This window comes from Sardina pilchardus, chromosome 2 (assembly GCF_963854185.1).
Source record: "Sardina pilchardus chromosome 2, fSarPil1.1, whole genome shotgun sequence".
Lineage (NCBI taxonomy): Eukaryota > Metazoa > Chordata > Actinopteri > Clupeiformes > Clupeidae > Sardina > Sardina pilchardus.
Window position 1 is genome coordinate 21,172,620 of NC_084995.1, and position 27,727 is coordinate 21,200,346.

Here is a 27,727-nt window from a genome sequence, read left to right on the forward strand (position 1 = left end):
GGCGCCTGTGTCAAACGACAGTGGCCGTCCCCTAAATTCTTACCACTGCAAGGATTTGAATACTGAAATAAACTGATCATCAACCCAACCAAATCCACTTGTTACCCCTTCACATAAGTAGGCTTAAATATAAAAGAATGAACTAAATAAAGATCAAGGATGTTGAAAAAATCATTCTTTTATTATTAAAAACAGTATTGCTAGTTACATATTCCATCCATGAAAGAAAGGTGCAACTTTAAGAGCCAAGGCAAACAGAGATTACGTTTCTCATCTGGAATCATTTTCTGATTAGTGTTGCAGAATCAGAGCAATAAGGACTGACGAAAGGTGACATGACTTTTTTTTTTCTTGTTTTGTTTTTAATTAAAAGATATAAACCATAAATGCATTTAATTAAAAAATAAAACTGATTGCATATGCATTCACCCACAGCACCCGCAGAATACCCCCAAAATCATAATATAAAAAAGGAAAAAGGACATAAAACCAAGAGGAAAATAATTAAACTTAACAAATATTCTCTTGTATATATAGTTAAATGTGCTTCTTATTTTTTTTAATCTAAATACCAAGCTAGAATCAAAAATCTTGCCTCCATCAGACTTGAGTGTTGCATTCTCCATATCAATTCAATTCAGATTCTTTGAACCACTTCCCTCTTCACACTCACGGTCACTTAACCAATGGAATATAGTCTCCACGTCACTTTCAGTAATACGTAGTAACGGCCATCATGACACCGCTTGCGCTCTTGTGGGTCAAATGATTAGTGTTAAATACAACAAATGACTCAAAACATGACTTTCTTTGAAAAAAATTAAAATAAAAATAAAAAATAAAAATAAAAAGGAAACCAATAAAAAGGGTAAAAACAAAACAGTAAAATATTCCCCAACTCCTAGTGCTATGGTATCCATTCAGTAATTATCTACACCAGACTTTGTTACTGTGCATTTGGAATATGCAGTCTAAGGAACAAGCACTGTACTTCTAGGAACTCAAGAAACACACAGGGTTACACCCCGAATCTGAAAACCACCAGCCACTCCAAAACAAACAAAAAATGGCTACCGAAGACATAGTATGCAAGCAATACCACACATTAGGAGCCGTTGTAAAGCACCACTGCCATGCCCTTCAGAAAACCCTTTCACACACACACACACACACACACACACACACACAAAATGTGCTGTGTCTACATGCACGCTCATACACACACACACACACTCACACAAACAAACTAACAAAAACAAAAAAACAACCACCATCCGTGAGTGAGGCACTCAAAGACAATACAGCGGATTGTTGGATGCTGTCACATATTTACACATTCATGTATATTCAGACTTTGGAAAAGAAAGCATACCGGGTCAACAATCAAATCTGCTGTTTGCCCTTGCATAAGACAGAACTGCTTAAGAAAAACTGAGACTTAAGTCCGGCATCATCAGAGCAGCCTGCAGCTGCCTACATCTCCATTAATCCTTTGCAGTGGCGCTTTTCTTCCAGTGCCCCCCCTCCCTTCCCATTGATGCCCTTCTGACATGGTCTCCTCAGAGACTATGGAATGTTGGGCAAAACTCCACAGGCGTTTCCATGATAACAGCTACAAACACATTTGGCTAGCCAGTTGTGAACTGGGAATGCGTTGCAGTGGTCATCAGGACTGAATTGGGGGGCAAAGACTAAAATTACAACTTGGCCCCTGCTTCTCTCCCAACATATATATTTATATATATTAAATGTAGTGCGGAACCATGTATTCAGTTTTGCGAGTGTTCTATGTACATTTTTTAACCCAGCGCCAGCAAATGGTAGACAGCCGCCTTTGGCACAAAGCCAGTCATTTGTTTGACTCAGACAGCCGGATAAACCAGGACTAAGTTAGCGATGCAAAATCAATACACGGTTTACTATACAACTAATCGATACACACTGTAGCATGTTTCTAATGAGCCCCCCAACCACCAATGAAAAGTCAGAAATCATAATAAAATGAAAAGGAAAGGAAGATAGCAAGACAAAGGGACCTTTTCGTTTCACAATATGAGGAAGGAGTCCCTTGTAAGTGTGCGTGTGTGTGTGCGTGCGTGCGTGCGTGTGTGCGTGTGTGTGTGTGTGTGTGTGTGTGTCTCTCACACTGTAGTGGTACAAGTTAGTCAGTTTGGTGATGGTAGTCACAGCTCATTGAGGAGTCAGTCTTAGTGGAGCTCAGGTTGTGAAGGTCAGCAGTGTGACAGAAGCCTGTGTGGAGGCGACCATCCGTCCAGACTGTGGCGTCACTAAGGGAGGTAGCTAGGGAGGGGGCTTTAGAGTGGTCATGACTTATGCTTTCATGGTTGGCTTGCTGTAAAAACTTCAATAGCAGTTAGGAGAGATGGCGAGGGGGAGGAGAAGGAGGGAGGAGACTGAAAGAGGATCCCCCCCCTCCTTAGTGTTTTAGTAGGTCTGTCCTTAGCTATTCAGATGGCATTCTGTGGATGGTGAGAGAAGAAACATAAAATAAAAATCCCCAAAAAAATAAAACAGCAAAAGTTCTATAGTGTCTGTGTCCTTAGACAGTGGTCCTCAAGCGTTCAATGCGAATAGGGATTGGCGTTTGAAATACACGGAGAGAAACAGAGAGAGAGAGAGACAGAAAGAGATTGAGTGTCTTGTCTTGATTCACTACTGGCTGTTGTCCCTTAAGAGTCCCAAAGGCTCAGCAGGGACAGTAGGCAGGAAGAGGGCGCTCTCCTCGAGTAATGCAGACAATCAGTTTTTCTGTCGAGAGAGGGAGAGAGAGAGAGTGATTAGCACAAACAAAACCGACAGAAAAAGAGGCAGAGACAGAAAGAAAGAATGTTCACAGGGACTACATCAGGTCTGCAGGGTTGAGTTGCTGAGACATACACAAAATAAAAAAAGAGACAAAATCTCATAACTCAAAGGAGCACTGCACCAACTAGGCAAACAGGTCATGAGGAAGTTGGGCCTGTCCTTTCTCAGTATGTGCATATGCAGACAAATGCACAGCTGTAGCCACAGCCTTCCACTGTCAGCTACAGTCAACCAGACCAGGCAACCAAAGGGGGGGATAACATAATTATAAAGCATGTGACTTGTCAGGCCACATGACCTCAACACAACTGGCCACACACTGTGAACATAAATACAAAACAAAGTACACAGCGACACTGCAGGACCATGAAACACGCACGCACACACGCGCGCACACATACACACGCACACACACTAGGGAGGGGAGATCAGATTACTCTGAACATCATGGAGGAGGACAGACATAGGGACATCTCAAACACGCACACACGCACGCACACACACACACACGCACACAGAAAGAGCCCGTGCAGTGGGGAAAAGAGGCCGGCGAGACACACATACCATGCTGGATCATGCACTTTTTTGGGGGGAGGGGGGAGTGGCCTAACCGTCGTAAGAGTCCAGCACAGGCATAGAGCCACGCCTCTCCCCATACATCCCTCCCTGAGAGGGAGAGAGCAAGAGAGCAAAAGAGAGAGAGAAAGAGACAGATGTGGAGTGACAGATGAGCGAGAGTATGACATGCAGGAGAGGGTGAAAGAGTGCGGAGAGTGAAAGAACAATGGGCCGTCGTCACGGAGAGCAAACGGAGGAGAGTGTGAGTGACAGAATGAGACCGAGGCAATGAACAAGAGAGGTGATGAGGAAAAAGTGAGAAAAGGCATTGCAAAGTAGACAGAGAGAGAGAGAGTTGGGGGAAATAAAAGAGCTTGTGGTTATTTTTGGTTAGTTAGTTACAGTGCAGTAGTTATCATTAGGAGAGTTTGTGTAAGACAGCAGTGAATTAGGAATCTCACAGTTCCGTTACTTTGGCACTGTTCTGTTACATTAGCACAAAGAGTTAGTGATGCATGCCAAGATTGTGTGTGTCTGCATGTGTGCAACCAATGTGTCGGGGGAATTTGTCAGGGCATTGAGGAAGTGTCAACAGCCCCAGTCGAGTGTGTTAGGTGCGTGTGCATGTTGGAGAGGAGGTTGAGGGGACGCGTAGGTGTGTGGCTGCACGCACCTGTGCGGCGTCTCTGTCCGTGTCCAGGGCGTTGTCCAAGGTGTTCCTCCGGCCTCTCTGGTCCAGTGTAGAGTACGCATCTGATGAAGCACATGCCAAGAGTTCCATTAGTTCTGTTTGTGTGTGTGTGTGTGTGTGTGTGTGTGTGTGTGTGTGTGTGTGATATGTTTGTGAGGTAAGATAATTACCTGGTCCCATGTCATTTAGTGGAATCATATCTCTCTCACGGTCTTGCTTGCCTCCTGGAAAGACAACAAAAGAAAATCATTACATTCTTCCGTGTGTGTGTGTGTGTGTGTGTGTGTGTGTGTGTGTGTGTGTGTGTGTGTGTGTGCTGTGGTAGACATTAGACTGTGTGGGCGCTCCTCACCCCTTTCGATGAGGGGCAGCGTGCTGTCCTCGTAGCCTCCGTTGCTGCGCGTGGTGGTCGGGGGGTTGAGGTTCACCATGAAGTCGGACTTCTTCCAGCCGTCCTTCTCCAGCGTGCGCCGCAGCTCCTTGAAGCCCCACACGATCTGCAGCACCAGGCCCGCACCGCGCACCTCCCGCTCCGAACGGTTCCTGAGGAGGAGGAGGAGGAGGAGGAAGAGGACAGGGAGTTAGACACGGCCTCTGCTGCAGTAAGCCTGCCCTGCTTCACCAGCTCCCCAGAGGAAAGCTCAAAATACAGAGGAAGAGCAGGGTCATGGCTGCGCACACACACACACACACACACACACAGCTGAGAACACTCCACTAATACACACACACACACACGACTCCCCTATTCTTGGCACCAAAGATCCCCAAATTCACTTGGTGACTGACACACAAACTTATGTCTTAATGACAACCACACAAATACAAACACTCTGCTGAACGGTGTTCTGTCCGCACACACAGACACACACACACAGATGCGTACCCGTCCTTGTTGATGAGCACGAGCCTCTCGATGCCTTGCGAGGCGCGCAGCGTCTTGGCGGCCTCCACGCTGGAGCCCACCACCTCGGCCAGCGTGCTGAGCACCGACACCACCGTCTCCTCGCTCAGCCCGCGCACCGGCTGGCTCTGACCCCCGCCCGGCAGGTTGGCCACCAGGTGCGGCACCGCGTGTTTCCCTGCAGGTAGACACGTGGAGGAAGGGAGGGGTGAGAAACGCCGGCACTGGACATTCGAACAGGGCCACAAAACAGCACTCCAACACCCCTGATCTTTCATCTACATATATGATCAAGGCCCATACAGAAATCATAACACAGTAAGGGCAGCAGAGCCACCATGGCCATTTTACAGTGTGGATTAGCTCTCTGGAGAGGAACTGAAAATGTGTTATGTTCACAAATGACTAACTACCAACAGAAAATGGATTCCCCCCCAATCTTCATTCAGAAAACACTATGAAATTATCAAATTGCAATGCTTCTCAAATCTGCTCATCCATTCCGCATGTTTACATAATAGGAATAAACAGCTATGGAAAAAAAGAGACACCACTGCACGTTTTTTCTGATGTCATCCTACTGCGGCTGAGTGACATTCCAATGACTTGAGCGTCATATTCAAAATGAAGAGACCACTGCACATTTTAATATGACTTTCAACTCATTCAAATGCCACTCGGCAGTGTAGGATGATATCAGAAAAATGTGCAGTGGTCTCTTAATTTTAAATATGACCTTCAAATCATTCAAATGTCACTCTGCATCTGTAGGATGATATCAGAAAAATGTGCAGTGGTCTCTTAATTTTCTCCACATCTGTATGAATGAAAAACCCTTGGTCGAATCCACACATGTATAAAGGCCAAAGGCTAAAGGTCTCTTTCACACACACATGGTGAGACTAACCGAGAAGGTCACGGTTGCGGGCGTCGATGGCCAGGTTGCGGAGTGCCCCAGACATGGCGCGCACCACACGGTCATTCCCATGAGCCAACAGTTCCGTCATGATGGGCAGGCCCTTCTCCTGTCGCATCACCGCCCGGATGTACCGCCCATACTGAGGGAGGGAGGGAGGGAGACAGACCGTCAGACGAGAGGAGAGGAGGGGAAATGCAAAGACAGGAAAGGAAAACAGACACTGGCTCCACAACTAGAAAAATCACATGAACTGATTAAAATAGGGAGGAAATCTTATTTTTAACAGCTTCCTCATTTGAGTCATTTCGTCGGTTACTATTCCCAGCTCTGGGTCATGTTAAGCGCCCGTGGTACCCAGACAGCCGCGCCCACACACTTACACTCCAGCGCCCGGCACACAGGTTCTGCACGGCTCCGGCCGCGGCCTCCAGCACCGACGGGTTCTTGCTCTCCTTCAGGAGCGACGTGTAGACGCGCACCACCTCCGGCTGGTACAGCATCTCATAACCTGCACAAAGCACCGGCAAAGGCACAGCGGTGAGGCTCGGAAGTCGCGCTAGCCAGCAACACCTCTGCTATTGTTTGGGTCTGCACCGGGATGGTTGACACCGCTAGCGTTGTGCTAGTGATGTGAGAGCATAGCATCAATTTGCAACACTTCTAGAGTGCAACACAATGCTCATCTATTTTAATGCATCAGTGACATTTCAGGCATTCGTCCTCTTAAACAACCAAGTGTCTAGATTACATAGCCAGTGGATACATATAATTGTGCTCATAAGTTTATGAACCCATGCTAAAGGACCACAAATAGGAATAATAATAATGATTAAAAAATCATGGCATGTGGTACTTTCCATAAGATCATCTCTGAATGCAAATCAAACTACCTCTTAAGCGAACTGAAATAAAACCATGACAATTTTTTATTCCTCTTTTTAAGTCAACTTTTAGCATGGGTTCATAAACGTATGAGCACAACTGTATATGTGATAATAGTGGTTGTCAGAGGCTTCAGTTCTATTAGTGAAGTTCTTGGTGTGAGCAAGGAGGACCAGAATAAAAGCATCCTACAAAATGCTACATCCTACTGTGGCGCAGCAACATTCCACAGACCATAAGCAGGGTCACAGTCCAGCAGCTGGAAAACACTCCACTAAATGATTGGACCATAGTTAACTCTTAACTTGAGCGTAGATGAGGAGGAAGTGTCGAAGAGAAAACATACAGTTCACTTTGGTCCGTACAGACAAAGGGTGCACACACACACACACACACACACACACACACACACACACACACTTCACCATTTACCTGTAGCAGGTGTGGTCCTCTTTGGAATTTCAATCACATCAGAAGATCCATCATCATCCTTCCTCCCTGGAGGGGTGGTGAGAGAGAGGGGGGAGAGTGGGTATTTAGATGAACATGTGCCAAAACTGCAACAGGGCAGTGAGTTTGATCGACCACAGATCCCAGTTTGCTTTATGATATTCACTGATCAAGCAGACATAATGGAGCTAAGTGCAGGAGAAGAAAGGGTATGAGTGGGGAGTCTTCATGCTCATCTTTAGCGGAGTTCAGAATTTATGATTGACATCACTGCATAACTATTAGGTAATGAACACTGTGCCTATAGGCCAAAACTGACTAGAACTGACCGTTAGAGTGCAGGCTTTCAACAAATTTACATCAGTCAAGCCAGCAGACATCTGCCAAAGCTCATCAACCAAGGAAAATTGTAGGGGTGTCACACCACAAACTACTAAACAGAATAGACACAGGTGAACAAAGTGGAAAAAAAATAACATAAATGATCATTTGATTGTTTTAGAACCCTTCAAAACGCCACTAGTTTGGTGTTATATTGCATCGTTTAGTTTAGTTTAGTAGAATATTACACCGAAGGTTTTAATGTGCTATTTATGCCTTGGAGTAATTTTGAACTATAACTACAACTTCTTGTCACTTGCTAAGTGTTAAGTGACTTGACTGAACTCCCTGCTGTGGAACTATTTTGTGGTTCATTCAGAGACACCAGGATGGGGGTTTGAGTTCGGTTGATGCGGCTTCTATATCAGCTGTTGCTATAGTCTTAATTGGGTACAGCTTGAAGTAAGAGGAGATTATGTCGACTCAGTGTTAGTGTGCGCGCGCTTTCCCCACGCCTGCCAGACATGACATTAGGGGTGTGGTTACATACCTTTGATTTTAAAGGTCGAGATTGTGAAGGAATCTCGATTGATAACTGACTTACGAACAAGATTGTGACACCCCTAATAAATTCCATTAAAAGTTGCAAGCTTCGAGCAGCATCAAAATGTAGGCACTGATCTGCAACTAATGGACCATAAAGTGAATGACCTTACTGGCTGTATGGTTAGGAAGGGCATGAGTACAGTAGTGTATGTATGGCAGCTCTGAAAGCCTGATCAAGACCCAAACAGACCCAAAAGTTAAGATTCGGAGAGAGCAGCTTACCTTTGGAAAACCACTCGTCTGGATCAGGAGCAGATGAGGAAGAGGAAGAGGAGGAAGAGGAGGAGGAGAACGGGTAGAGGACCGCAGGAGAGAGGGAGAGAGAGAAGGGGCAAGAGAAGGACATAGCAGGGAAGAGAGTATTTCAGTATGGAAACAAACCAGCAGCTGTATCCCCCCAAGCCACCCACACCAATACACAAGCAGGTCTACAAACACACACACACACACACACACACACACACACCAAAGGCCCTGCCCCAAAGCATGCAACCCCCCAGAGCACCCAAGAGACACATAGCTGGGCATCAGAGCATAGGTTCAGAAGAGCCAAGTCTGGGCCATTCAAAGATTTGATTTGAAATCCCCAGCAGCGAAGAGACACAATTACGTGCAGTGGTTCACTACACTGGGACTGAGACAACGGCTAAACCCCCACAGTGGCCACATGTTATAGCCAAAGAAATGCACTATACTTTAGAGGAAACATGCACTAATATGACTGCACATACATCAACCATGGTCATTTTCAGAGAGAAAGGAGAGCTGATGCTTTAAATATATTCAACATAATCTACCATCACTGGCGTCCACTTTCTTTCGTTCTCGCGCGCTCTCTCACACACACACACACACACACACACACACACACACACACACACACACACACACACACACACACACACACACACACACACACACACACACACACACACACACACACACCTTTGCCCTTGCGTGAGCTGAAGCATCCGGTCTTCTGTGCGGGGACAGGCCCTTGGTTGACCGGGGCGGCCTCCTGGTAGCGCTCGCAGTTGGGCACTTCTCTATGCACCTGATAGGACAGGTTCCTCAGCAGACACACACTGTTCTCTATCAGCTGTACAAAGTAGAGGGAGAGGGAGAGACCACACAGATGACCACACATCAATATCTAGGTGCACTGGTATTGGAGGAGGGCAGCACCATAGGACATTTGTGGTGTAGCCAGACTTAATCCCTAACCATCGAGAGCATAAAACAATGGAAAACTAATAGTGTTTGCGGTAAACAATGGAAGACAAACCTTGTTATCGACAGATTTGCAGTCGATCTGTGACTTGACGATGTACATGAGAGAATCGACCAAGCCGGTGCACTCTCGCAACTTCCTCCTGGCTTCACTGCGCTCTGAACTCACATTCCTGAGTGAGAGAGAGAGAAGATTGTGTTTAAAATAAAACATCAGGAAGAAAAATAAACATTTACATCCACAGTAACAACAACATCCAGACATGGAGAGGAGGGGATAGATGGGATAGAGGAGGAAAAAGACATCAACCCAGTAGCCGTGTAGGGATTAGAGGGTGCCGCCTTGTCGGGTTGGCATTTAGAGGGTCCCGCCTTGTCGGGTTGGCACTAGAGTGGCAAGCTTCGGGTGCGAGTGAAAAAGAGTGGTTTCTGAAGCCAAATAGCAGCAGTGGAGAGAGAAGCAGGCGCCCTGAAAGAGGAGCACTCAGGGGAAATAAACGGATTCAAAGATCACATTTCCCTCCTTTGTCCCACCATGCACTCTCTCCCTCTCCCTCTGCCTTTTCACTCAACTCCAGACTGTAGCGCACGCACACACACACACACGCAGCTTTTCTCTTGTACACGTACACACACAGCTCTTCTCTCGTACATACACAGAGGCCATTAAGCGGCTTGTGACAGGCCCGAGGCATTTCCACTTAGCCGTCCTCTATTTCCTATGTGGTGTAGTTTTCACACATGGCCATACAACAACTCTTCCGTCTGAGGCCGTTTTTCATCCCATTCTTCCTTCCTTTCGCTACGTCATTCTCTCCATCTCCACTACAGCTGCCCCAGTGCTGCCTTTTGTAAGTGACACTCGCTCGACCCCCCTTGCCCCTCCTCCTCCTCCTCTTTCCTCCAATCATTCTCCCCATTCTTTTACCCAAGCCAGCGTTCTGTGCGGCCCCTTTTGCCGCCCGCCCACCCGCCCCCAGCCCGCAGGCTCACCTCAGGCAGCCGGCCGTGTTGGTGAGGGACGTCTCCCACTCCAGGTGCCGTGGCTTGCAGTTCTCCTCGCCGCCCCCGCCTTCGCTGCCCCTCTCCCAGCCCGAGTGGGCCACCATCACCTCGTCTGAGAGCGCGTGCAGCGCGTGGTCCACGATCTCCATCTTCACCGAGTCGTGAGACGACAGGTTCCACAGGGTGCCTGCGTGGGGGGAGAGGCGGAAGGCCCAGAGGTCAGTGCTGTGGCATTACAGGACCCAAACATTGTGTGTGCCAACAGCGGTATCAAAATATGGTATGCCATTTTTGGCTCTGTTCCAGAAAAGCTGGTACACAGACACACGCACGCAGATGCATACACACACACACACACACACACACACACACACAATCAACCACTGCTTTGATGATGGCACGTAATCATTTTTCCTGGGAACTGGTGTGTGGGTCATGTTATGGCAGAACTATTTTATTAAGGGTTTACTACACTCTTAACCGCAACTGGCAGGCATGACTCACAATCTGACACTAAATGGTCTACGCATGACATTGCTCAACGGGAAGAGGCCATTTCGCAATATGGGCCATTCAAAAGTACCTTTGGTCACAAATGAAGCATGCTTACAGGAGGGGGATTACCTGTGCCGGTGTCAAGTTTCACGATAACTTTAAGAGGAAGTGGATCGTTTTAATCACTTTATTCCGCCAAGTACGCATGTACGGACACACATGAGGAATTTGTCTTAGTGTGTGCGCGAAAAGGGAAGGGCAAGATAAGAATACATCTGCGGTATTCTATAGTATTCTACGTGCTATAGGAATATAGTAAATCTAAAGGAATCATCTCAAAAAGAGCAGAGTAGATTACAGAGTGCATTTAAAAGTGAAAATGTGTATGGCTGTATTCTAGGAACGAGATGTAATTGTAATAGAACTCCTGTATAAGGGGACATGGTTCATCTATGATAGTAGCAACCAGGTATGCGCAGCATGGCTTACCTGTGGAGGTCAGTTGTGTGGGGGTGAGGTGTGATTGAGGAAACAGGTATAAGAGATGGGGCTTACCTGTGATGGTATCGGTGAGGTCCTGGTCGCGGGTCTTGCGCAGCAAGCGCACCAGCGCCGGGATGCCGTCGCAGTTCTTGATGGCGATTTTGTTGTCGGGGTCGCGGCCGTAGGAGATGTTCTTGAGAGCACCGCAGGCAGCGTGGTGCACCTCCTTCTTTGGGTTGTCCAGCATGGAGACCAGGGCAGGGATGCCCTTCATACGACGCACCTCAGATTTCACCTGAGAGAGAGACAGAGAGAGAGAGAGAGAGAGAGAGAGAGAGAGAGAGAGAGAGAGAGAGAGAGAGAGAGAGAGAGAGAGAGAGAGAGAGAGAGAGAGAGAGAGAGAGAGAAAGAGAGAATGAATGAAAGAAAGAAAGAGAGCCAAAAAGAAGGGAAGAATATAGAGTAAAGAAAGAAAAAGGTAGTGAAGGTAAGTGCCAAACAGAGAGCAGTGAACAGAAAGATTGATAGAGAGGGTGTGACAGAAAGAGAAGAAAAGCGTGATTAATCCCCTAAGTACACACACACAAACACAAACGCAGGCTGACAGCACTGCAAGGACAACATTACTCATGCCAACGAACATGGATGCGGCCTCACGGGGTGAGGAATGCGCTCAGGGCCCCAGAGGACGGGCTGAGCGCAGGTGCTCGTCGGCGCCGTACCTTGTCGTTCTTGAAGGTGAGATGCTGCAGGTAGGCAGCGGCGTTGCTCTTGACGGGGTCCAGGCGGTAGTTGAGCATGGCGATGACCTCGGGCAGCTCGGGCTGCCGCCATGTGGTGGGGCCGTGGGGGGGCTTGCGGAGGGTGCTGTCCAACGAGGCCATGCTGCCCCTCTCGCACTGGGCCAGGGGAGCACCGCCGCCCCAGTAGTACATGTCCCCGGTGCCGCTCATGTCTCCGTCCAGGGTGCCCTCGTAACTCCTGATAGATGGGGACACACAGACACAGACAGACACAGACAGACACACACACAGACACAGAGGGAAGGGGTTAAACATAGAATGATGACTTTAAACGTGAGCCAAAAAAAGGGCGATAAGAAATACAATTAGAGCAAATAGAAGTGGCTGGCTGCCATGGCAACGGAACACTCGTTCCCACCAGAACTAACACATTTGAAATAGACGCACTGAAGGCGCCTTCACAGTTGTCACCTTCAGAAACACACTCTGAGCTAATTTCCTAAGCGTCTTAAAACTCCCAATGAAATAGAGACCCACAAAGTCATGCTCTGACATGCTCACTCATGCTTGCATAGTCCATTAGTACCACAAGCTCACTTTCATTTATCCTCATGGTGGTATCACAATCACACAGTTCCGCTCACCCTTACACAAACACACACACACACACACACACTTCCTTACCCAGTCCGGCGTGGTGGCGGGGCGTGCATGGGGATGCCGTGTGCTAGACGAGGCATGGTGCTGTAGTGCATCGGAGGCCCCATGCCGTAGTCAGGTTCGTCGGGGTAGCCCAGGCTGCGCTGGTCGTCCTCCAGGCCGTAGGGCTCGGGCACGAAGCGCTGCATGCCCGACAGCTCCAGGGCACTGCCCATGCGCCCATGCACCTGGGGCTGCGCCGCGTACGGGTCCAGCTGATTCCGGCTCTGTGCCCTGTAGTTGGGGTCCAGTGTGCGGTAGGTGTCAGGCGGCCTGAGGGACGGAGGGAGCAGGAGAGGGGGAGGGGGAGGGATAGAGAGAGAGAGAGAGAGAGAGAGAGAGAGAGAGAGAGGGGATGGGTGGGTGGAGGAGAGAAAGGGAAAAAGGAGAGCAAGCGAGACAGGGAGGGAGGGAGAGACAGAACGTGAGAGACAGAGAGAGAGAGAAAGAGAAAGAGAAAGCCAGAGACAGAGAGAGAAAAAGAGAGAGTGGGATTTAGGAGTTGCACTACTGTAAAGCTGTAGTAGGCGCTGGGTAATGCTTGGGGTGAGCTTGGCTTCCCAACTGGCTCACTGTTATTACTAGAGGTGGACACCCAGCGTTGAAACACCCCTGCAGACCTTGCTGTTTGAGGGCGCAAGGCCAGCAGGGAGCGAGTGAGCCGTTTGGGATAGAGCCGCAGCGGGCTGGGCTACTACAGGTCTACTGCGATTCTATTGCTTTAGAGAGAGAAGAGACACAGTCACCGAGTCAGGCCACACTGCTCCTTCCCTTGCTGTAGGGATCTATACACAATACCGCTTAACAGGACACCTGGCGCACAGAGCTCAGACTCAGAGCAGTGCAGAGAGGGTGTAAGTGCACACTTTCTCTACTACAGAAGTACAGATGAAGGTTGTACTGGTAAAAGTAGCGATTCTGATTTAATTTCTTTACTGAAGTGAAAGTAACGTGAAGTGAAGTGAGAGAGCGGTGATCCCACGCGGTCTTGAACCCGGGTCTCCGGGTGCTAACCCTGCAGCTCGACCGCAACGGCAACGAGCCAGGGCTGTTGGTATGGCAATCAGAGCGCATACTCAACTGTAGCCACGGTACTCCGTCACAGTAACAAAGTGAGACTCTGAAATGTAGTCAGCCAGCTTTTTTATGGCGTGTTTCTAGGGAGAGTTCACTGCAATGCTTACTTCACCTCATGCCACAGTAACAGGGGCACAACTACACATTCTGATGAAGCTGCATTGAACCAAAGCACTGAGCACAACCATGCCCGACTTAGTCGTGTAAGGGAGGGTCATGAGGCTGCTAGACATTCTTGTCCATGTAGTAGGGTATTATGATAGTGTGACAGATAAAAGATAAATGAAGGAAAATTAATTGTATCCATACTCAAAAATGGATCGGGTTTCAGAAATAATTTAGTAATCGTGTTATATAACCGTGATCTCAATGTTGACCAACATAATTGTGATAATGATGCTTAAAGTTGAGCAGTTGGGCATCATATCCCCACTAACATCTTTGGCCAATCTGGAAATGAACGTGCTAATGACACGGCAGAAAGATATGCAACACCTCCGCTCCTGCTCACAGCAGCGCAGCACAGAGTCAAATCAACACCTCATCTCACACGTTAGCTGGATCCACATCCTGCCAGGGGCTTCATTAACTCCCTCTCAGCTCAGAGTGCGTGAAGCGCTCTCTCTGACAAAGAATTCTCTGAGCTCCATTTTTTAGGAACTCCGTACTAAATATACAGCTTTGAACAGACACGGTCTAAGTACGTAGTTGCTTTGTATGGTCATAGAGCTCATCAGGAATCATTTAAGCATCTTATACTACATACACCCAAAACCAAGGGACACACTGCAAAAAAAGAGAGATGTTTTCACTGCAGAAAAACCCCTCAAACACACACACACACACACACCTGTAGTTGGGGTCCATTCGCATGCCACGGTTGAGGCTGGCATAGGCTTCTGAGGGTGGGCCGCTGCGGTAGTCGTCGTAGCCACCTGGTGGGCCGTAGTGGTAGTTTCGGGGGACGGTGGCGGTAGGGTAGTCCACTGGACCGCCCTGCTGCCGGTACATGGGTGCACCGTAACCCATCCCCGTCACAGAGTTGCTGCCATCCAGGGACATCGTGTCCGACACCGACGGGATGACCGTGCGTGTGGTAGTGGTCTTGGTGACCTTCTTGACCTGGAGAAGAGGACACGAAGGTGACCGGGGGGGGGGGTTTCAACTGATTAGACAGTGTGGATTACAGCAGGTCAAATCTGGGTCAATGTTGCAGTGAGAACCGAGTTTGGGAATATGATAAGCCCCATAGACACGACAGGGTATTTCAGTCGTTTGTCATGCTTTGCGTGTTTGATAGTGAGAGATGTCATTTTCAAGGATAGCGGTATGACAAAGCCACTGTGCTATATTTCCTGCCTTTTTCAGGCCCTGTCAGCACTTTAACTTGGCTGTGGCAGATAACAGCCAAGAATAGCACTGGCACAGAGGAAAAAGTTGTCCTTATCCGCAGTGGGTGTGTGTGTCTGTGTGTATGAGGCGTATGTATGTGTGTGTGGGCATACGTATGTGTGTCCTTGTGTGAACGTAAGAGCCTGGTCAGTGTTTTTCTGCATGGGAGGGGTCAGCGTTCTTACTGTGGTCTCGGTCCGGCGTGTGGTTCCGTCATCGTTGGTCTCGGAGATGACAGAGGGAGCCTCCTGAGGGTCCTCCTCTACATGGTACGTCTGCTCGACGACATGACCTGGGTCTAACATCCTGTACTGTAAGGACATGGACAGAACAATGGTGAACCACAGCCAAGAGAAGCATTTCCCCACACACACACACACACACACACACACACACACACACACACACACACACACACACACACACACACACACACACACACACACACACACACACACACACACACACACACACACACACACACACACACACACACACACACACACACACACACACACACACACACACACACACACACTCTCTATCTCTCAACAAACACACAATGGCAAAAAAAGTGACTGAACAGCTGGCCAAGAAATAAGGAAGAACAAACACACACACACTTAAACCTACCTGTGTCCCGTTGATATATCCCTCGCTCAGTTTGAGTCTCTCTAACTCCGCATCACCAGTGACACGCCCGTTCTATAGGAGAGAGTGTGGATGAGTGGGTGAACCGAGTGATCACACACATAGACAGACACACACACAGAGGATTACACTCAGGGCGTCACAACAGCCAGTGACCAAGTAGCTGAACAATTCCAAATATTCAGCGCTGCAGGTTACTGCAGGACACTGAGAGAATGTCATTACATCAGCCCTACACACACACACACACACACACACACGCACACACACACACACACGTCAATATACGACTGGTCTCCAGTCCAAATCCATGCAGTGGAGGCTGAAAAGAAGAACGAACATCAAGTTCACACACAGAGAGCAGTGAGACACATGGATGCGTGGCTGATGGGAGATGGATGGACAGATGGAGGACGAGCGCCAGAAGAGGACGGGCAAGTCAGGGAATGCTCGAGGCAGCTTCCGGGAAAATGTTCTTTGGTCCGTGTGGTAAAGGCATGCAGCCACACACGCCCACACACACACACACACACATACAGACACACACACACACGTACACAAATACATTAGTCGTTCCTGCCAAAATGTTCAAGGAGAGCTGCTGGCCTTGCCACTATGCTGCGTAGGATCATCACTGCTTTGGCTGTGTGGGTGTTCACCCATTCTCATCAAGGTAAGACTGGCGGTGGTGTTGGTGAGGAGAAAGAAATGCAATGGCCTCGATTAATCTCTACTATGCCATCAATTTGCAAAACACTAAGGCTTGTGATGAAAGCATGCTTCAGGAAGCATTTTAAAACCTTGCCACAATTTCACTTTGCCTCGAGTCGGTTCATGCATCTCATCCTGCCTGCAGCCCAGCAGTGGTTTGAACTCCAGTTGAGGAACCAGATGGCAAACAGCAACAACCACCAAGCAGATCTTCCCCCTCCAGAGGAGAAGATTCAGAGACCAGATTCCTCTTCGTGCCTCGAGGACAACTGGTCTCAGAGCAGTGAAAGTGTAGTGCGTTTTGCTTGTGTGGACCTGCCCACGAGTTGGGTCTGTGAACTGGCTGGCATGTTAATGCTGTTTAACTATGTCAACAGAGCCCAGATAAGGCTGGTGGCATTCCAGAACCCTGCTGGCCTAACACGCACTGGCCAAGACTTATCTCTGTACGAAACTCACGTGGTACGAGATAATGTATATACATGCCTGTGTCTGTGGTGTGTGTGTGTGTGTGTGTGTGTGTGTGTGTGTGAGAGAGAGAGTGAAAGAGACAGAAAGAGAGTTTAAAAAGGGTGTGTCCAATAGGGTTAACGTGGGATTACGTTTCTCTGAATGGGGGCTGGTGGTAGAAACATTGTGTTTTGTATTTAACAGATACAGAAAGTACTCTGTGTGCATTTGTGTGTGTGTGTGTGTGTGTGTGTGAACTGAGAGAATCAGGGTTAACCACAAATGTATGTGGAGAGCGGGCCTAACTGAGGTCATTCACACACACACAAGCACGCACACACAGGAACTAGCTTAGTGTCATCAGATCTTGGGAAAAACTGGGCGTGGCATCAGTCACAGTTAAATCATGAGGGCCTGAGTCTTCAGACGTGATAAGCAGCCGTTGAGCAAAGACAGACGAGTCCGGCGCAGCCTGCGGATCCTTCACTTCACTCATGCAGGCAGGCAGATAGGCAGCTCTGCTCCTTCTGAGAATGTGTTGAGCAACATCCTGGGAGAGGGTGAAGGGCCTCTCTGTCTATGGCCATGAAGATAATGGATCTGACTAACTGAACCGGTTTTACTCTCCCTATGAGCTGTACCACAGTGGTGAAGAGGGGGTGTGGGACATGGTTGGAAGGAAGAAGAGAGGGAGGGAGGGGGGAAAGAGACAGAGAGAACGAGAGAAAAAGAGAAACAGAGAAAGAAAGAAAAACAGGAGAGAGAGAGAGCGAGAGAGAGCGAGAGGGGGAGAGAGAGAGAGAGAGAGAGAGAGAGAGAGAGATAGAGAGAGAAAGAGAGAAAAAGGGAAAGGGAGAGGAGACAGGAGATAAAGAGGAGGGAGTTGTGTTTTGGTGACATCCAATTAAAAATAAAAAAGACAAGCGAGTGAACATCATTCAAAACAAATTCTGTGAGCTTTTGACTGTTACCAGATAAACATTCCAAAGCAAAAAGCATCCAAGGCAAACCGCCTTCTCTGTTAGAAGATTTGTTATGACACACAGTGACCCAGCAGCATGCAAGCGCGGTAATGGAACATGATGACCCCCCCCCCATACACACATACACACAAAGAGGGTGGATGGAGAGAGCGAGCGAACGAGCGAGCGGAGGAGAGGAGAGGAGAGAGCTGTGGTGGCGATGGAGGAGTGTGGGGTGGAGACTGGTTGGGATGTGATGGGTGTCACTCTTTCCTGTACATGCTGAGCCAGCACATACATACACACACACACACTCACACTCCCAACCTGATCTACAACCACTGTGACGACACAGTGTGTGGCGGTCAGGACAGTAGAGTGGTGGGAAATGACCTGACACATCATACTGTACACACACACACAGTAAGAGGGATGAGCAATGGAGAGAGCATGGGTGAGGTGGAGGTGGTGCAGGGTGGAGAGATGGGATGGATGATAGTGATACACTGATGGGAGTGTGTGTGTGTGTGTGTGTGTGTATATATATATATATGTGTGTGTGTGTGTGTGTGTGTCAATGCATGTGTGTCATGGGCTGGGAGTCAATGGGAGTCATGTGGTGGGTAGGACACAGGCTTGAGAGGTCAATCTGGAATATGAGGACAGCTAAGCGTTGAGTGCGTGTGACAAGGTCACAGGGGGGTATGGGGTACATGTAAGGCTGGGTAAGCTGGGGGTAATGTTGATGCGGTGGTGGAAGTCCCATGCTGGGTGCTGACGTAGATGCAGTGGAGTAGGCCGGCGATGACCGTTCCCGGCGTGTCGATGTGTGTGTGTGTGTGTGTGTGTGTGTGTAAAGGACGAACGCATCTCTTATCAGTCTAATGTCTTCACTTACTGTATCTGCTATATGCTGCGGTGTCTGTGTGCAAAGTAATGGTCCCTAAAAGGGTCAGCTAATCATCAAGGCCTGGGAGTAGAGGACTGGGCGTCCCTAAAGGGTGATGATGACGGCCGAGGGTGGCGTTGGGAAATGACTCAGCAGGCTGGGAGGATGAGCTGGGGGTGGGGGGGATGAGGGGGGTGGCGGTGGAGATGGAGGCTGATGAGGGCTTTTAGAGGGCGGATGATGGTGATGATGGTGGTAGTGGTGGTGATGGTGGAGGATGTGGGGTGTTACCTGCAGGGTGGGGAGGGGGCGGGGGAGAGTACCCGATGGTCCCACGCTCCTCCTCTCCTCCTCCAGAGCCCGAGTCAGACGCTCAAACTGCATCTCCTGCTCCCGCACAGAGGCCAGGAGAGACGCCGCATTCTCACAGTGCTCCATACACACTGAGAGAGAGAGAGAGTGTTACACACGCACCCACACCCAGACAGACAGAGACAGACAGACAGAGCAAGCCCCAACACCAGTAAGACAGTGCGCTCGGCATACGGCAAGCTGACCACATACTGAGAGTATAAGTATAGACGGAGCAAGAAGTTACTCATACAGAGTGAGCAGAGATCAAGAGCGAAGTGCCCAATTAGGACGGGGGGGAAAAATCCCCGGAGGCCCAAACACAAGAGACCCACAGACAAGGCATGACACAGACACGCAATGACTCAGAGAGACAGAGAGACAGAGAGACACACACACACACACACACACACACACACACACAAGTAATGCAATACTTCCATGTAGTCTCCAATACACATTAACCCTCTGCCATACAGAGTGGTGTCAACTGAACAGACAGAAAGACAGAAGTCGAGCCTCCCACGCACATTACACACAGACAGACGAACACACACAGCACAATGGCGCTACAGATAACAAGGGGAGAGCAAAACATTCAGAGAGGCACGCCCGACGCAAACGCACACCAGGGAGAACGGGGTTAATGTTGAAAGCCAGCGCGAGAGACAAAGATAGAAGTGTCAAAAGGAGCGAGGAAGAGAGGAGCTGGCACACGAGCTCCACTACTGTTAAGAGAGTGAGTGCAAACAAACCACTGCAGATAGAGGTGTGGTAACACAGTGCTGCTGCAGAAGCACCTCGGGAGAAACGCACACACATTCACACGCCGGCGTGCATACACACACACACACACACGCGGTTGCTTGCGCGCGCTCACACTCAAGCTTGTAGGCATATGGCTCATGTTGAGCATGAATAAGACATGAGGCTTGCGAGGCTTCAGCACCATGTCTATGTAAGGCCATGTGACGTGTGTTTGAGTACAAGGGTGTGTGTGTGTGAGTGTGTGTGTGCGTGTGTACACCCACGGGTCTCATTCCCATTAGAGAGTCAGCTTGGACAACACCACCACTCAAGCCAGTTCCGGTACGCAGCCACTTAGCGACTTAGTGTGGCCATTTCCTCAATCATAACCGAAAGTGTCCATTAAAAGAGGTCAACGTCGCCATCTTACTTGACCTGAGAGTGAAACTGTGGACAGACAGCTCTAGTTGCCCTGCTGACCAACAGGAAGAATATTGCCCTATTGTTCCTTTTGTGGTTTTCATGCGATAACATCCGTTATACGTTGTAGCGACCTTCATTACAACAGATACGCTGTCAACACAACATAGCTACCGACCTCAAAAGGTTTTACCTTTCCTAAGGCTACGTACTAAAAAATGACAAAAACCATAACAATGCAGTCGTTCTGGTCAGGATGCCACCGTATAGCTAGGCTTATGTACTAAACAAACAGCTAAACGAGTGCCAGCATTTCCAACAGCTGTCAGTAGCAAACGTGTTCTTTTTTTTGGCATCTCGATCTGACTAACTTGGCCTTTTTTGCCTTGTTTTAAAGTGAGTTCTGCCTCACAAAGCAATACTGTGGAAAAACAGAAACGTCAAGGGCCAAAGCACCTAGAAAAAAAAGAGAGCACCAGTGCATTTACTAGCACCTCTCTGGCAGGCTGCCGCAGTACCATCCACAGAGCTATTTGCAGGTGAGAAAGCCTGTCGCGTGGAGAAGCAGGGGCCTCAGAGTTATTCTGGGCTCCTGTCAGGAGAGCAACAGCCGCAGTCTCACCGGAGACACAGAAAAGGTAACTTCAGCCCAGCTTCCGATAAGATACTCTCAGCCCTACATATCCTACACATCTGACTAGCAGATTTATGACGATAAAACAATCCCTGTGTAAAGAGAACAACCCCCACTCGCGCCTGCCTAGACAACCAGCCCGTGATTAGCACACGCCCACACCACCGTGCATATCTCAGTCCCAGACCGCATGATGGCACTCCCAGGGAAATATGAATGATGTCATTTGCTGGCAGGAAGTTGTCTGCTGGTCTGGGATGACATAATTTCAGAGCTTTCAACTTTCAGCCAATGTCTCAACAAGACAGGGGTGAAACTATGACACTCGCTTCTGAATTACGCATTACTTTCAACAGGACTAAAAATCAGCTGGACAGATATGAACACTGCTATGTTCAAGGTAGCCAGGGGACATTCTCGGCAGCACGAACAACCTTGGCCCCTATTTAGGCTACACTGTCCACCAAAGCCTCGTCATGCTGTCTTTCAACACTGTAATAACAGACAGCGAAACTGGGACAGACCGTTTCTGATCAGGTAATCGGGTCATGTGCGCCTGTGGCTGAGGACACTGGTCATCTATGACTGAGTGGCTCTTGTGCTGACCAGACTACCTGGTAAATCTCTCCCTAGCCTAGTGGGTGTGACCTTTTGTTTGGACTTCAAATGCAAATAAAGCTAGTGTAGCCTAATGGCACGGTGTAGGGAAAGGGAACATAGCGAAACCGACTGAGAGGAGCGACTCCCCAGGACAAAACACACAAGGAAAAAACAACAAACACAATCAAAACCACTCACAAAAACCACCATGAAACAACACTTTGACACATCCAGCAAAGAAGACAAATAAGGACAACCCCAGTGGCAGTGCAAATACCCAGAAGAGACTCGGGGGACCAAAACAAATCCCACACCAGCCTGGCGCTTGACCTCAAACCAAATCTTAAAATTAAAACGCTGCATATCTCAAACAACGCTGGAATCACCCCAATGGAGGCCAGACCGGATGACTGTTCTAAAACCACCCTGGCCACCCCCTCCTCTCTTGCCAGTGCGAGTAATGAATATTACACTTCAAATAACTTCAGCCCAACTCTTACACACACACGGGAAATATTTGCAGCTGTCCGTGTGGCGTGGGCCTGATAACAATGGGATGTGTGTGTCAGAGAGAGAGAGAGGGAAAGAGAGGAAGAGAGAGTAGAGTAAAAGAGAAAGAGAGAGAGAGTAAGAGATAGAGACAGCAAAAGGGAGTAGAGAGAGAGAGAGAGAGAGAGAGAGAGAGAGAGAGAGAGAGAGAAAGCAGAGGGGGGCTGACGCAGTTGTCCTTGAAAACACAGACACAGCAGTGAGTTTCGTCGATGGCTACTGAAACTGTTTTCCCACCCGCCTTCCGCCTTTTCCTCCCAGAACAAACACACTCACACTGACAAAAAGGCAGGAAAACACACACACACACACACACACACACACACACACACACAAGCTCCCTATGACACGCATTCCAGCTGAAACTGTGGCATGTCAGATCCTGTCTCAGCTGCTCTGAATGGCTGAGGGATCCACCCCTTTCCCGTACAGCCTCTCTCCCTCTCATCCCTTTAAGACCTCTCTCTCCCTCTCTCTCTCAAAAACTCGCTCTCCCTCACTCCCCTCCACCTCTATGAAAGGTGAGTCAGCCAGCATTGTCTCTGAGTAACTGACTGGTTGAATCTGATGATATGATGACGGTGTGAGTGAGAAAGACAGACACACACACATACTTTCTCACACACACCTGCAAACAGTCACGACCCCACATTTCAACACCTGCTTAGCCATTTAAGGAATTACGCCAGGAGATGACACTGGTGCTCTGTAAAGCTATGGTTCTTGACTGTTCGAGCCCGTTTCTAGTTTTACCTATTAAGGATAAGGCTGGCGCACAGCGGCATGGAAACTGATCCTGAGACTGCTGTAATATCACTTCAGCTAAGAGCAATGAAACGGTCAATGTTTGAACAGTCTATCAAAAATGAAAAGGTCAGCATATCAGGTATTTGTGCTTAAGTAACTGAAATTGGCTGCTCATGAAGCGGGGGTTGGGGGAGCTGCTGAAGTGTTTAAGAGAAAAAGAAAAAAACCCTCATCTGTTGCTCATCCATAATGGATCAATACATGAAGTGAGTGTGTGTGGTGGGGGTTAAAGCAGACAAACCCACCTAAGACAAGTCGGGGACACCTGCTGAACCAGGGTGCTCGTGCCATCATTATCCAGCTTATGACGGACAGACAGAAACATGGGCATTATCCCTGAGCGGCAGAGAGCACCCGGAGTAATTCAATTTGCCTGAACACTTAATCGTGTGTCTCCTAATGGGATGGCGCTGGCATTAGATTGCTAAGCCACTTAACGGCCCGGTGCCCAAACACCTAGCATAGCCACACAGGGTCAGTGCTAGCAGCACAGACGTGACACAATGCGGGCGCAGGGGCTGACGGCAGATGACATATGCTTCCTTCCCACACAATAAGTGGACGTGGAGGAAGCCCCCACGTTGCAGTGCATACCATGCCATACAGCTGCAACAGCCACTCAGCGAGGGCCAGCAGCACTTACATTCATAACCAGCTGATATGGCTGAGGGCAGCTGCCCCAGACTGCAGGACTCCTCCGCCTCTAGGCAGTGGACCTGCATGAAGCCCCGCAGAAAATCAGGAACTCTGAGCCTTCCGCACAGGTGCAGCAAAAGAAGGCAAACAGGCCGGCACTGCAGGCAGGCATGGACACAGACGAGGCGGGTGCAGTACAGTACACATATATACCCATACGCCACACAGACGCATGAAATATGCACTACACCCCAGTTGTCCTGGCCAGACCATAATAGTGGACAGAACTAAAATGCTGGTCTAGCTGGCCCAGATCAACGTTCTGCTGACTCAGGGCAAATTTGAATGAGAGGAGCCAAACCGTTAGCCTTGGCGTGGCTCCAGACTAACGCCTCCCTGAACTTTGGAACACAAACTTCCAACGCTCCTCAGCAGACAGGCAGTCAGGCACTCAGTCACCCAACAAACACGTTTGTCCCTGTCCCTCACACAATACAGTAAGGATAACTACAGAGAGAGAGAGAGAGAATACAGCTGTGGAAACCCCTGTCATGTTTGAGCGAGTTAGAGTTCACTGGAGGTGTGTTCATGCATGCGACCTGTTGGTCATGCTTCGGGCATAACTGACGCAGCACAGCCAGCTGAAGTGCCGGAGTTGTGGCTTGTCATGGTAAAGTCTGACCAGGAGGGAATGACTCCTCTCCACTGTGTCATATGGATGAGACAGCCAAAGCAAAGCCAAAAGCTGAATTTTGAACACAAACGATGAGGTAACCAGATAGAGTTCAGAGGTGAACGCTTCCATTCTCTAAACCTCTCCGTCTCTTTTCAAACCAAACAACTCCCTTCCGTGTAGGACGGACACACCCTTCTCGTAACTATAAACCTCTCATTACAGCGGTTCAAAAATGATACGTCTGCCTTAACGGGCAGCGCAGCGTACCAACGCGTTACTTTTAATGATATCACAAGTTCTATATAGGTTCAAGACTTGCACCACTAAAGTCCGTCCTGTCCTCATTGCATTACTTTTCTAGTGTACGTGTGTGTGGTGGGGGGGCGGGGGGCATGTAAAAACTCGCCCTTGCTCTCCATAGAAAACCTAGGTCAAAGGAGACACGCCCGCAGGACATGTGGAATGCACAAAAATCTCAACCATGTCTGACTGTTGTGCTGAGAGAAACAACTTAATTTCACGGATTCAGACAAACGAGTCAGTCGCTCTGGTTCAAATTAAACCTTTCACCAGCATTAAAAGAAGCTGTGCAGTTGCCATCCGTTTGCCGTCTTGTCCCAAGTTGTTTTCCACACTTGCGGGTGAATTGTGTGCAAATGTTAACGGGGAATACGGCGGCCACTGCCGAGTGCTTCCATTGAAAACACGGAACCACGCCTGCCCCTTCCCCCACCCACACCCATTCAACAAATACCCACTCAACAGGTTTCTGCGTTGCTTTCCTCACTACTGCCTAGTAGTTGATCCAAAACAAGGAGACGTCGAGTTTCACCTCATATTTCAGTTAAAACCAAGCTGGCTGAAAACAAGCTCATCTCAAAGTGAACTCAAGTATCAGATAGCAGCATATTCATCCCCATAAAAGAACGATTCTAAAGTTCACAAGAATAGCTTCTACATACCAGTAGGCACGTAGATGGGCTGGCTAACTAACTTACTACTAAGTTATTATGTCAACAAACTATTAGATCACACACACTCAGTAACCACAAACAAGTAGTTACTTTGTACTTCAAGACAAACACACATGACTGTCTAGCCTACGAAGAGGACTACCTGTTTAAGACCTCCACTGCACAAGTTACATTTTGAACCAATACATACGCGCACTTCCGTGAACACAGGTGTTCGCAAGCTTTGACCTCGCCTCGATTTTGGTCGCCAGCCGGTGAACGAGCGGGAGTGTCTGGGTATTCAGTAAACAACTTTGATGTAAAGTTACTTCCACACAACACATGTCTAACTTATCATACGTTGTTAAGATCACCACGTAGTACTAACCTATTCACCATCAGTAGAACAAAACCCGGACAACAAAAACAGTAGCAGCTATGAAGTTACTACACACTAATGTCTGACCGTTTTAGCTCTCGCTACCATACTGGGTAACAGTAACGTTAGAGCTGGAGATACCTGGTGAACATTAACTCGGATATAACCGTTCAAATCAAAAATCAGAAAATTACATGATTGACGCTTTTAAACTGATGGGAAATGCATACACGTCGGTAACAAAGTCTTGCTAGTTTCAATGTACTGATACCATGACCTAAAACGTAACACTTTCTATGCAACGTTAAGTTAGCGAGATAGCATAACGTCGCTGGTAATTTCTCGTGATGAGACGAATCATTGATTTTGACTGAGCTATGGTACGACAACCTTAAACTTAATACATCCGGATTATCATGTAGCATCCTTAAAAGAACAGACGTATAATGTTCGTTTACATAAACATACACACAATAATATATATAACGTAAACGTTAGGACTATAAGTGTACGTTGGACTCGGGCTGAACCAGCTAGCCTAGGGCATAGAGCTATCTGCTAGCAATCTAAAGTATGCGTTGCGGTAACCACTTGCTAGCTATCCTTGGCTAGCTAACGTTAGCCAACAAGCTAGCTAGCGCCAAGCCAACCAACTTCATCGTATGCATGCCAACAGAATTAAATTTACGACTAGAAAGTTAGCGGCAAAGTAGCGTTTACATGTAAATCAAACAAAAAATACACACACATAACTACATTTCAGTGTCCAAATAAGTCTACCTTTGTCTTTTTGTGCAAGTCCGGAGTGTGGTTCGGGTCTCGGCCTATCGAAACAGGCTGCTATTGCCAGATACTGATTTCCAAGCGGTAGGAAGTGATTGTAATTCCAAACGTTGCTGAACGAAATTAGGGCGTTATAGCCCCTTCGTCCATTCACTGTTTCAGCGCGAATCCTTCAAAATCCTTCTCAATTATACAACACGTTGCGCCCATAAAAGGTCTCACAGAAATCGAATTTCAATGAACATGAACTTTTGTACTGGTTTTAAAACCCACCTTCCTAGCTATCTTCCTCGCCTTGTTCACTTCTCTTCCCTCTTCGTCGCGACTCCTCCTGTTCTGTCTCCTCCCCTACTTGGAAAAACCACACACACTAGTGGCAATGGGAGGGGTACCACTACCGTAATACCAGAAAGCACGCACCTCCTTCATTTTCTTTTTGTCCTCATTTTAATTTGCCTGTCATCAAGTTTGTACACCTGCGGTCAGTGGTCATAGACCAATAGTTTGAAGAAACTGACATGTGGTGTGCAGGGACATTTAAAAGGAATCGAATCCAATACCATAACAACTCTTTAGCCTACTGTTGCACCAGTGCGTGTCACACCAGCACATTTTGGCCCCTAAAATGTCTCTAGTCACACATCATCATAATATTGAGTGGGCTAATATTTTCTCAAAAACTACCCAACTACCATCAGTCACTTTTCCGAGCACACTGTGACATTCACCTTGCATGGAAAAGGCTCTGCTGTCTTAAAGTTATGGGACCACATTTGGGTTTGACTTGAGAGTCAAAATCAGTGACAAAACATTCCAAATTAATCACCCCACACACCCTCAGTTAAGGAAGATAGATAGATAGATATATACTTTATTCATCCCCAAGGGGAAAGTACAGTGTTTCAGCAGCAATACAAACACAACATTCAACAAAAACATACAAACATACATACATACAGAAAATTATTTAAAATGTTATTCCTTTCTCTCTGCCCAGATGGGAGTCATTATAACGTGCTATTGCAGTGGGTAAAAAAGTCTTTCTGTAGCCTATCTGTCTTTCTTACAGCTTAGTTGGCGTAGCCTCCAACTGCAAATACTTTTTTGTTTTACCAGTCCATTGTGTAGTGGATGAGTGGTATTGTCCAATATATTTAATTTAAGAAGCTATAAGTAAAGACCTGTCACAGATAATAGCCTGAATAGATCTCATCAGCACCGGGACAGGGCTCAAGCCTGAGTTGGTAG

At 48.0% G+C, this 27,727-nt stretch overlaps 1 protein-coding gene across 6 annotated transcripts; it reads right to left on the minus strand.

Moving 5' to 3' along the window:
* Window positions 1–155: 155 nt before the first annotated feature.
* Window positions 156–26,811, minus strand: ctnnd1 (catenin (cadherin-associated protein), delta 1). 6 transcript variants are annotated; one of them, XM_062521507.1, is made up of 21 exons: window positions 26,477–26,805; window positions 19,236–19,387; window positions 15,915–15,986; window positions 15,467–15,592; window positions 14,740–15,011; window positions 12,798–13,085; window positions 12,093–12,351; window positions 11,443–11,665; window positions 10,381–10,579; window positions 9,443–9,560; window positions 9,103–9,256; window positions 8,380–8,397; window positions 7,213–7,278; window positions 6,279–6,406; window positions 5,887–6,037; window positions 4,962–5,157; window positions 4,428–4,618; window positions 4,246–4,299; window positions 4,058–4,137; window positions 3,391–3,492; window positions 156–2,769 (listed from the first exon to the last, which is right to left on the minus strand). In XM_062521507.1, the coding sequence occupies exons 2-20, from the start codon at window positions 19,380–19,382 to the stop codon at window positions 3,433–3,435; spliced, it is 2,802 nt and encodes a 933-aa protein (XP_062377491.1). In that variant the 5' UTR covers window positions 19,383–19,387; window positions 26,477–26,805; the 3' UTR covers window positions 156–2,769; window positions 3,391–3,432. The 6 variants fall into 6 exon arrangements, with proteins under 6 accessions (XP_062377491.1, XP_062377499.1, XP_062377533.1 ...); XM_062521515.1 differs by having other exon boundaries at window positions 26,753–26,770; XM_062521549.1 differs by lacking the exon at window positions 19,236–19,387 and having other exon boundaries at window positions 26,753–26,811.
* Between the last annotated feature and the right edge of the window lie 916 nt (window positions 26,812–27,727).